Genomic DNA, 12,478 nt, shown 5'->3' with positions numbered 1-12,478 from the left:
GTTCTATATAGTAGACAAGAAAAATGCAGCTAGCTTTGATGATGACGTGTGAGCACTCGAAAACTGAACCATGACTGTCATGTTAAAGTGCAGTGCTAAGAAATAGTTCAGTTTGAGATAACTCTCCAAGAACTGTTGAATGCTGAAAGTTTCACCGGTACTGATATGGTATCTGCTACCTTATGGCAGATACTGGACCATGTACAGTCAGCAAGCAACTCTTTGAAACCTACATTCGATAAAAAAAATTCATTTAAAAGGGTGTTCTGGTTCAATATATTGATGGCCTTTCCTTAGGACAGGCCATCAATATCTGATCGTCAATGTTCAATGCAATGGGAGCTAAGCTGCAGTAACACAGCATGGCCACTATGAAGTACGCAGAGCCAAGTGCTTCAATTCTTGTTTACAGTGCAGATCCGGTTCCGGCAGTAGTGCAATACAGCTGATCAGCCAGCACCCCCACCAATCAGATATTGATGGCCTATCCTGAGGACAGGCCATCAATATGTAAAAATGGAAAACCCCTTTCAACATTAGTTTGTAGATACATACGCACCAATGTTACTTAATACATACCTACTGTATAATGCGCTTAGCATCAAGCTGACAAGCTTATTTAGGCAGAAACATCCATCTACCACCTGCTCTTTGGTGACTGAATGAGAGCAATCTTAAAGGGGTATTCCAGGCAAAACCTTATATATATATATATATATATATATATATATCAACTGGCTCCGGAAAGTTAAACAGATTTGTAAATTACTTCTATTAAAAAATCTTAATCCTTCCAATAGTTATTAGCTTCTGAAGTTTTCTGTCTAACTGCTCAATGATGATGTCACGTCCCGGGAGCTGTGCATGATGGGAGAATATCCCCATAGGAGCTGCACAACTTCCGGGACGTGAGTCATCAGAGAGCAGTTAGACAGAAAACAACAACTTAACTTCAGAAGCTAATAACTATTGGAAGGATTAAGATTTTTTTAATAGAAGTAATTTACAAATCTGTTTAACTTCCCGGAGCCAGTTGATATATAAAAAAAGTTTTGGTCTGGAATACCCCTTTAATTGAATGCCGCTCCCAATGTTCCTCTCACATGTCCCTTTCAGCCAGAAGCAAGCCACATTATACTAAAATTCAGTGGAAACTCTTAGCACCTATTGTATTGGTATAACTTCGGGTATGAGTATGGGTGTCATCTAGACATAATTACAAAGTAGATAAAATATTAAATTAGGAATTACATTATACACATTCAGGAAAACAAAAAAGGGAGAGAACACATTTTTGGGGGGGGAGATGTTCATAAACCAATTCTCTAGCACTCTGCCTCCAGACACTAGAGCTTCCTTTTCACAAGGTGCCAGCTATTTTTGGATACTATTTCTTGAGTATCATTAATAGGTTAGATGTTCCTGGTGTTACATTAATGAAGGACAAGCATCAATAGTTATAAGGAAGATGAAAGTCTTAGGTTTTATTTTAGCTGATGGAAACACTCATTCAGGAAGGACTGTCTGGCTCTAAGTAGCCTGACTACCGTGGATGTTTTCCTTTTTCCTTCCTCTTGTTATGGAGAACAACAAGGACAGCGAGAAGCCAGACATAAACCACCCTCGATAACTACGTCACTTAGGTTATTTGCTGATGTATAAATTACATATTTCCAGATATAACTGATACCATAAAATACAAAGAGTTAGGTACTCAATGTATAAATTATTAACTGTGCTTAAACTTCTTGTATGGTACTGACCATATGCAGCTATATACTGCTCTTTCTGTGTATGCCATAGTCCTTTTTCCTTTTATTAACTCTTGTATTTAAGCTTTTTTTAAGGGCAAATTCAACAAACAGGATTCTTGAATATTATTTTCACCCAAAAAAAGCAAAATCCGACAGGTGTATCTAATCTCATTGTACTGTAGGTTTAGCTACCGGCAACAAGATTTACACGATCAAGTAAAGTATTTTGTACAAATATATAGGATGGGCATGATGACTGCAAATATTATGGTGTCAATAATCTACCCCACTTCTCAACTCTACCCTAAGGAGTTGACTTTTTGTACATTAAGTTCTACTTTATACTCAGGATCACACAATCATGTCTATTTAGGGGAGATAGCTATCGACTGAGAATTGCTCCCCAGGACCCAAGGTTTTCCAGCAGAACAATGCAATGGTCCAGTTCTGAGGCTCATATGCCTATTGTAGACCCATCACATGGGTCTGTGGCAATGCAGTCCCTTACACAGCAAGCTTTGATGTGTTTTTACACTTTTCTATCATAGCCAGCTTAACTATTTCAGCATTTTTTGCTACAGTAGCTTCCCACCCTCCGCCCCACTAATTTCCCCCTAAAGTCAGCGGGCCACAGGCGCTGCAGAAGTTCTGCAGCGCCCGCGGCCCACTGGCTTTCTGCGCTTGCAGGGGGATGAGACAGCTTCCATTCACCTAACAGAAGTCCTGCACCCGTGGCTCACAACTCATTCATTTCCAGCGCCGCGTCTCACAGGAGGAGAAGGACAGCAGCGCCTGTGGGTAACATGATTAGTCCCCCGATGTGGGGACAGCGCTGCAGAGAAAATATGACCCAGTCATAAAAAAAATGTACAGTTCCTTTGAAGTCTAATATATCTCCCCCAATAATGTGTCACCTGATTTTAATGTTATGGCTGATAACTCTGGGATATATAGTATATATCTGAGAGAATATGGAAGCTTTCATAAACATTCAGCCAATAGTAGGTCCCAATGGTGAAAATTTACATTTAAGGTTCCAATAAGAAAACCTATAAGTACTACTATATAAAAACAAGAAATGTACAAGGACCACAAGAGCAGCTTCCAACTTTCAAGATCATAATTAGGAAACGAGATTGAGATTGGTCAATAGAAAGGAATTTCCTGTTTTCTCTTATAATTAAACCAAAGGGTTTAGTTGATGGTCAGGGTATAACTAAGATCATACAGAGTAGTCACTTGGAGAGGCGCCACCGCCTCATTAACTCACACGGGCTAATCAAATTTCCACATTATTATGACCAGGGGTGTTTAACTAAATGTGTACTAGCAAAATTCCATAAAAACATTCTATGAGGTAATGTACTTTTATATATTCCACTAGTAACTTTTAACTCTTGACTATGACTGCATTAATAACTGAAGTGCTCAGAATGTGGCCTAGTGGACAGAAGTGGCCTACAATTCTGTGCTGGGATGCTCCCCACCATAAGGTCATGCTTGTTCTTTTCTCTAGACACTGAATAAAGACATCGCCAGGTGTTGGAAGACACATGAATATACCCTCTGTTGGCTGTTTACATGTATTTTCCATGCCAGAGGTATTATTGGGGGGAATGTGTGGCTGCCACGTTTATTTGGTCACTGTGTACTGCATTTATATGGGGGGAGCACTATGTGACTAGCAATAATAGGAGCACTTTATGGCTGGCACTACTGGGGGCATTAGATGGCGGTCAGATTTAAAGGCTTCATGGTGTAGCTGGCACTGTGCTGCTTTATGAAATCTTAAAAAAAAAATAAAAAAAACTTGAAGGGGTACTCCATTGGGAAACATTATTTTTAAATCAACTCATGCCAGAGAGTTGAACAGATTTGTAAATTACTTAAAAATCATAATCCTTCCAGTACTTGTCATCTGCTGTATTATCCACAGGAAGTTCTTTTTGAATTTCCTTTCTGTCTGGGCACAGTGCACTCTGTTGAGCAGGATAGTTTTTTTTATGGGGATTTGCTCCTACTCTGGACAGTTCCTAAAATTGCCAGAGGTGTCAGCAGAGAGCACTGTGGTCAGATAAAAAGGAAATTCAAAAGGAAAAGAACTTCCCGTGGATCATACAGCAGCTGATAAGTACTGGAAGGATTAGGATTTTTAATAGAAGTAATTTACGAATCTGTTTAGCTTTCTGGCACCAGTTGACTAAAAAAAAAAGTTTTCCAGTGGAGTGCCCTCTTTAAAGGGGTATTCCAGCAAAAAGAAAAAGTGATATTGCTGGGCATAAAAGAAAAATAATAAACAAGTGGTACTTTTCAACCCTGGTCCTCTGCATCCCCTGCTCTATCAGCTTCCAGGTTGGGGAGTCAGAGTAGGGTCTACCTGCTCAGCCAATCACTGGCTGCAGTAATTTTCCCCATAGAAAACAAGAGGCGTGTGAAACAGAAGCTGGGGTGGCCTGGGGTAGGTACGGTAAATATGATATTTTTCTTTCATGGCCAGCAACATATATCAAGTTTTCTCTTTGCTGGAATACCTAAAAAAGGAGCAATCCAGGCTCCCCATTCATATTAACCAACAGAATACAATTAAAATCATTTATACTACATGGAAAAAACCATAAAACAGACAAAAAAAAAACAAAACTATTGTGGATTTCTGTTTTTTTTTCCGTTCTCTTTCAGTAAAAGTTACTAAAAGAATAAAAGTGAATTGATAAGTTATATACACCACTAAATAGGACTTCTGAAAAATACTATTCTGCAAAAAACAAGCCCTTGTATGGTTACAATTAAATAAATAAAAAAGGCTCTTGTAAGGTGGGGATAAAAAAATAAATAAATAAATACATACTGCAAAATAAAAGCCAAAACTGACTGAAACAGTTAGGGGTTAATGACAATTAGAGCAGGAATACAGATATTGGCCCAGATTTATCAAACTGTGTGACAGAAAAAATTGAGTGATTTTTCCCCAGCAGCCAATCAGAGCTCAGCTTTCACTTTACCAGAGCTGAACTGTGATTGGTTGCTGTGGGAAAATCACTCCATTCTTTCTCTCACACCGTTTGATAAATCTGGGCCATTGTCTTGCCATTGGAGCATACAATCCAAAGCTTTGTTCTTCATTTCTTAAATTGGCGTATAAGCAGGTATTGGGAATCTAATGAATAAAAACTTCTTAAAGTGGTATTACGGTTTTAGACAATTGTATTTAAATAAGACTATCGCTCCCAGATATATAACTTATTAATATAGTGTTATCATATTTTTTTTACTGGTTGTGCTTTTGTCGATAAAAGTCTAAAAACAAATGCAATGTTTATAATTGTACTTCTGTAACCATAGAAACATCAGTAAATACTCTAAAATCACCAAAGCTGCAAACTGTGTGAAAACTACAATTTGTGTCAGTCTCAGAACTTGACTTTGTAGTTGTAGGAGCCGTGCACTGTAGGTATTAAAGAGGACAGACCTTTGCTTTAGAGGACAGGCCCCGCAGATTAAGACGAGCTGAGGACAACATCTGGACAGCTTCCTGTGGGTTACACTTGTTTTTGCTGCATTTAATTGCCACTAAAAAATATAAGCAGATATACAAACTTTAAAATGGAGGCAGTGGAGGTTATAATATCACTTAAAGAGGACCTGTTGCTCATCCCAAAAATAAGATTGCAATAATATTAAAGTGGTTGTCCAGTGAATAACAACATGAATAACAACTTGTTCCCTATCCTATCCCTATATTCTCCATTTATTTCTAGAGAAGCCTTGGAGATGCCCAAATACTAATTTTAATAATGGGAGTGAATCAGGGGATGGACACAATTATACAGAAAAGAGGTGTGTATTAAGCATGGACACCCAGTTGTGTGACCAGGGTACCCTAAGCTATAAAATGACAGTAAATTATGAATTTTTGAGGTTGGCCACATGTCCTCTTTAAATAGTAGAAAAATTGTTGAATCACCGGAACATATTTTTATGTCAAAAAATTTGTTATTTCAAAACAAAACAAAATTTAAGTAAAAAAAAAATCCTACATTTTTAAAAACATTCTGTTAATACAGGATACAGATGACAAGCCTTTTAAAGTATTTAGTAATATATTTTACAGAGCTGGCACACACAATGCATTAAAACCCATAAAAGGCATGGACACAGCTTAGAGTATAGCCTGATAAAGGCAAACCTGTCTTGCCAAAACCCATTTTATGGTGGATTAACTGCATCCGAGCTTTGTCTATGAATGAAAAGTGCTGCAAGCCTCTCTCTTCAGTCCGAGCCAAAACTTTCATATGGTCGGAAAATTACCTGAGCAGTCATATGCTAACTACACTCAGGCCCATGCCTGTCTGAACACGGATATATCGGCTTTTTTGGGGGAGAAATTTATCAGTGCATTGAATTGTGGTGTGAACAAGCCCTTAAAGAGAATCTGTCAGCTCCATACCAGGTAGAAAACTGCAGACACCAGTGAGTAACTAATAGGGAGAAAGAGATAACCTTAGCTTTACCTTTATTTTTGTGTAGCTAAAGTGTCATAGAGGGGGAGTCAAGCTGCCATAGCATAATTTCTACCTTCCCCACCTCATCCTGCCTAGCTTCCACCACAGAGCCCTGTAAGTCAATCAGTAAAGGCAGGAAGGGTGGGGGAGGGTGAAATCACGCTAAGGCGCCTCAGTGTCACCTCTATGATACTTCAGCTACATAGGAGTAAAGTGAATTTATGCATGTGGAATCGGCCATCCATCAAGGTAAGCTACCTGCTGGTGTGTGCAGCTCTGTAACTGTTACAGAACTGACAGATTCCCTTTAAGAATTCACATTGAGGAATTATTTTGGGCCCTGAAGTAACTGATGTATCTGATGTTCCTTTTTTTTTTATTAATAACATATTTCTAGTCTTAGTTCATTTATTCTGAAGTCATTCACATATAATTGCATGCCAAATAGAAAGATAACTTCTAATTAGACTTTAGAAAACAGATAAAAGTGGAATGTCCCAGATGTTCAATAAAAAAACATGTTGGACTTAGGACAGCTGGCTGCACGTGTGTGGATTGTCAGATCAATAGTTCTACAGGTATTTGAGACACAATTTAAAGTTTTAGATGAATCAAGACTTTGGCCCAGATTTACATAGGCTGACACAATTTTGGCTTTAGATGTGCACTGTATCTGAAACCCTTTCATAATTCATAGTGTGCTAATGAGAACAGTAAAGCTTGCCTTTTTCTCCAAGGGGAGTGGCCTATCAGGAAAGGGGTGTGGCATGGTCAGAAATGGGCAATGCCAAAATTTGCTTTACCTTTTCTATATATTAATAAAAGCTATGCAAATGGAATGAAAAAGTCAGTTCACCACCATGTATTCTTCCCAGGAAAATGCAGAGTTCAGAAGAAGCATGCGAGACGCTGGCCGGGCTGCGCAGAAACAACGGAGACTTTGCCAGCTCAAGAACTTGTAAAAATTATATTATAATTATGCCATGCCTAAGAGCTGTATCTGTTCAAAACGTTGGCATTTCTGTTTTGTTCTCATCACTTGTCTGTAATGTATTTTAATGATGAAGAGATAAAGGTTATCGTTTTTACAAGCAACTAATAATTGGCCTAAACTTAGAGTAAACAGTGCAAATGTGGACTAGACAGTCTACAGAGATGCCAGATTTCTCAAGCAGAGACAGTGGTAAATCTGCAGTTTACATTGTCGAAGAATTAGACAGTTTGGGTAAATCTCGACCCCCCCACTCAACACTGTCTAGTTTCTTTAGTGAGAAAAACTTTCCCCTGCACAACAGGAAAGGGGTCTCAAGCATCTACTCCCACTGCTGGGTATAGAGGGTTTGGTTATTTCAGATTTCACTGGATTGAGAGCGACATTTAGGCCTACTGCTGTTAGGTCCTAGGCTAGAGAATGACTATAGGAGCTTAAGATGGGGAATATTTGGAAAATTAGATTTATTAATCTGAATTTTCTTTTCACATTTCTTAAATTCTGAACTTCATAAAGAGGCTGGAAGGGAAAACACATCTGTAGATTTATAATTCTACATGTCCGCAAAAGAAAGCCTGAGCTCATTAGACAAATAAACTGCAGCCGAGCAGTAATATATGAATCATTTGCATAGTGATGACATATTGAATGTGTGCATACAAGCTGTGCCGTGGTCTGTTACATGTTTAGAATGGATGGAGTAATTAGCTATTGCCTATTCTGCTGATGATAGGTTTCAGAAACACAGGTCAAGTGAAATATGTGATGCCCGTCTGTAGCCAGAGCTGGGCATATTATGTGATGTGGCTGACACAATGAACTGGGGGCAGGAAGTAACTGGATGACAACAAGTAATTACAGGATGCCTGGTAGCAGCTTTAATGAATCAATTAGGCAAGAGGAATCTGCAGAGAGAGAAATCCAGAACAGAAGCCTTGTCTTTTTTCCCTTTGAAATCCACATAAAAGGGAAATGAACAAGAGAAAATTAACAAAAATATCACTTTTGAGAAAAATAAGAATTTATTTCACGTGTATCCAAATGCATTAAGGGATTAAACAAATGTAACAGTAGACAAAGTAAACATGACAATTTTTAATTATTATTTTATAGAAACAATATAATCACAGTCAATAAAGGTGAAAAAAAAAAGACAGGTGCAAAACGTCCAGTCAAGTTAGGGGAAAAGATATTGAACATTCAAACACACCTGTAAAAAATGCAACTGTTCCTCAATAACCTATGGCCACATTCACACGGCAGTATTTTGGGCAGTATTTTATACCAGTACTGTATTAGTAAGTAGAACTTATCTAAGTATTGTGGTCGAACATGCTCATCCCTGCATGACAGCCATTTCCCCTATGGAAGGACACATGAAGCAGAACAATGCATAATAACACAAAGGTCATGGAAGCCATGGATGAGGTCCAGGAACATGTGTTTTGCTTGATTCTCTGACCTCCTTCACAGGTAAAACAGGCAGTTGAGAGCACGTCACTACCTCCACCTAATATGCGGAAACTAAGAGAAGCTACCTGCCTGCATGAGCCAATATTTCTGCAGAACAATTTCAACACCCAGGGGAATGTATTGCATGATTATTTGATGTGGTTCCAAAAGGTAAAGGGTTTAAAGGGGTATGCCGGTGTGAGGTGGTTTCTTGCGCCCCCGTAGATCCATGCGTCCGCTCCTCCCCCAGCTCTCCGAACATTTCCGAAGCTAGAGCTGGGGCAAGGGAAGGAAGGAGGTACACGCCCCCTCCCTGAGCTCGGCTGGACGCAGATCTCCACGGCACGTCCCCTCCCTCATCTCCCCGAGGACGTAAATCTCCATGGTAGGTCCCCTCCCTCATCTCCCCTCCCTGAGGACATAGAGCAGTGCTCCCAATGAGCTCTATGTGTAAAGGGGGACATACTGTACGGGCTCTTTAGCCCATGCAGTATGTCCGCCTTTAGCTCCTGCAGTATGTCCCCTTTAGCCCGTACAGTATGTCCCCCTTTACACATAGAGCTCATTGGGAGCACTGCTCTATGTCCTCAGGGAGGGGAGATGAGGGAGGGGACCTGCCGTGAAGATCTATGTCCTCAGGGAGGGGGCGGGCTGTAGAGATCTGCGTCCAGCCGAGCTCAGGGAGGGGAGATGAGGGAGGGGGCGTGGACCTTCTCTCTCCCCTTGCTCTGCCCTCCCCCAGTTCTAGCTTTGGAAATGTTCGGAGAGCTGGGGGAGGAGCGGACGCATGGATCTACGGGGGCGCAAAAAACCACCTCACACCGGCTTTATACATCTTATCCCCTACCCTATGGATACGATGTATGATCGCAGGGGTCCTGTCACTGGGGACCCCCACGATCTCGGTGCAGCCACTGGCATTCTGTGCCAGGGGCTGCCTCCGAGACATGTATGTGATGTCACGGCCACGCCCCCTAGTGTCGTTACACCACGCCCCCTCCATTCATGTCTATGGGAGGGTGTGTGACTGCCGTCACGAGATCGCGGAGGGCCCCAGCGGCGGGACTACCCCTTTAACACATTAATAGTTGGGGTTCTGTAATAAAGAGGCCATTCAGTGTATATTGTAAATATCTATATATTTATCCATCATATGATAAGGGAAGATCAGTTTTTATATATAGGGCACCTGGGCAGATGGCTCTTCCAATATTATTTTCCAACTTTAGGTAACATCACATTTTTATTTCCACTATTTCCTACAATAAGTTATTTGAAATGACCATTGTACTTGCATGTCTATTGTTATAGTTTCCCTTTCCATTTTTTATCTTGTACTTTCGGTAACATTTTCTAGAAAGCTGTCCAAGAATATCCAGTTTAATTCCCTCTGAAGACAGTAACTAATCATATAAATAAAAAAAACATATCTTTGCAAAGCAGCCTACTTTTGTCAATTCTATTACAATAGCATGGTCTTTTATTATTTCTAACAGCACAATATGAAAATTTGTTTGCCCATACCATAATTTTACACTTTCATTTCAGTAAATTTTTGGCAAGTCCTAGAGTAAAGTTTTCATGGGTGGGGTCCGGGTGCTGAGACTCCCACCAAACACTACAACAGCTGAAGCAGAGCCCGAGACAAAGTCCAGCCCTCTGCGCTCCCACCTGTCCTATTAGACTCCTGTCTTAAAACAGAGAGGATGGGATTACAGTGCAGCATGCAGTGATTGGATGAACAGACCCAGCACAACAGGAAGTGAGTGCATGGTGAGTGATGGCGGGCTCAGTGCTTGCCTCAGACACGCCTCTTCCTGAGCAGTGTATGTCAGAATGAGTGAGAATCATAACAGAGAGAACTGTGAGCCAAATACAGAAGCTAGACACATAAAGACATGTAAAGCATCTGCATGACCTAATGGGTAACATATATAGGCACGATTTTTTTGTGATTTGTGATATGACAGGTACGCTTTAAAATCTGTAGAACAAAGCATTCTTACAGCTACTCTAGGTTTTCAAAGCTAGACCTCTAAAATTACTCACCAGTCGATTTTTGTACATGCAAGTACATGTATTACATTAAAGGGGTACTCCACCCCTAGACATTTTATTCCCTAAATGAACATTGGCTGCAGCGCCGGAGGCTCGTGACGTCCCGACCATGCCCCCTCGTGACCTCCTGTCCCCTCAATGCAAGTCTATGGAAGGGGGCGTGGCGTGCATTGAGAGGGAGGGCGTGATGTCTCTGGGGGGATCCCTCCAGCACCGCATCGCTAGTCATCTGGCACGGAGCGAAGTTCGCTCCGTGCAACTGATGACTGGGGTCTTAGCCGCTAGACCCCCCGATCAGACATAATTTCCCCTATCCTTTGGATAGGAGATAAGATGTCTAGGAGCCGAGTACCCCTTTAAGGTTTACCTAAAGTAAGAATAAAAACTGCACTGAATTGGGTGACAAGTCTACATGATCCCTGTATTTTGATAGAATGTCTTTAGAAACATTTTAAGAAGTATTTCTGTGGATCAAAGAAAAGTTGCAAACCTGTTCAAAGAACAATGAACAAGAACTTCATAAACCCCCTCCCTGCTCCTTTGGCCGTGTTCTAGTACTGCGCATGCGCCGCTTACTATGTCCTCCTGGAAGCGTTCCCCTCGGCTTCACAGCTGCAGATGTCGCTGCACAGTAAGCAGCGCATGCGCAGTACTATAACATGGCGAAGATGATGTCAGGGTGTCCCAAGCTTGGATCGGAGCTCCGCCTATGCCCCAAGGCCCTCATTAGCATATATAGAAAAACGCAATTTGTGGCGGAATGGCTGGGCGAATCTACACAATGTGAGTACCATTTTAATCAGCATCACCCGCACCACAAGCCTGTGTAACCGGTTTATTGCATTTGATACTACTGACAGATTTCCTTAAATGTTCTGTTTTTGCCGTTTCTTACATCTTAGTAGAGTATGGTAATGTAGACCACATGCACACCATGCTCTCTACATTTTATAAGGTGCCCTCAAGCCTAGAATCCCCTTAGGTATTTTTGACATTTTTCTTCAAGCAAAGTTAATGACGGCAATTTGAGCTAACCAATGCCTCTTTCTTTGAAGTAAATCCCTCTTACGTTAAATCTGTATGTCATATAACAAATATTTAGGGGTTTCCGTCTATAATACAAAAATCTAAAAACTAATACGGAATGTATATTTGTATAAAGTGAGGTCATTGGGTAGGATTTGTAAGGAAATTAAATGTAATCAGGTCCCTAAAAGATTCCATTTATCCTGTCAAGAAAAATATGTTAGAATTTATTAGATCTAGGAAACCCTATATACTAAGTTTCAAAGATAACTGCAGTGTTGACATATATACCTATTAACTCCCAATACAGAACAATTTAGTTGCTCCTGTAAAGACCTCTCTCACACTGTTCTACATTTAGGGTCCAGCTAAATTTCTAATACGGCTTCTATCAATACCTTATTGCAGTGTTTCCCAACCAACGTGCCTTCAGCTGCTGCAAAACGACAACACCCAGCATGCCCAGACAGCCGAAGGCTGTCTGGGCATGCTGGGAGTTGTAGTTTTCCCAACAGCTGAAGGCACACGGGTTGAGAAACACTACCCTATTGAATGCAAACACTACCGTATTAAGGCGTATTTTATGGGCACATTTCTGTCCGTAATCTAAAACAAAATGCAATCACATTTTTAGCAATGACAGATTAAAATGCATGCGTAAAATAAATTACGTCCGCAAATTTCACGTGGTGTTA

The 12,478-nt window shown here is 40.6% G+C and overlaps 1 protein-coding gene across 1 annotated transcript in view; it reads right to left on the bottom strand.

Annotated features, from left to right (window-relative positions):
* The window catches only part of TTC27 (tetratricopeptide repeat domain 27), a 367,717-nt gene that overhangs the window by 1,083 nt on the left and 354,156 nt on the right, over positions 1-12,478 (bottom strand). The window contains exon 20 of the mRNA XM_056567404.1: positions 5,224-5,324. Within this exon, the coding sequence (XP_056423379.1) occupies positions 5,224-5,324 (101 nt within the window). The remainder of the gene's footprint in view (positions 1-5,223; positions 5,325-12,478) is intronic.

Source organism: Hyla sarda, chromosome 3 (assembly GCF_029499605.1).
Source record: "Hyla sarda isolate aHylSar1 chromosome 3, aHylSar1.hap1, whole genome shotgun sequence".
In the NCBI taxonomy this organism is placed as follows: Eukaryota; Metazoa; Chordata; class Amphibia; order Anura; family Hylidae; genus Hyla; species Hyla sarda.
Note: the sequence above shows the minus strand (reverse complement) of the source record. Positions and strands in the feature narration are given on the sequence as shown.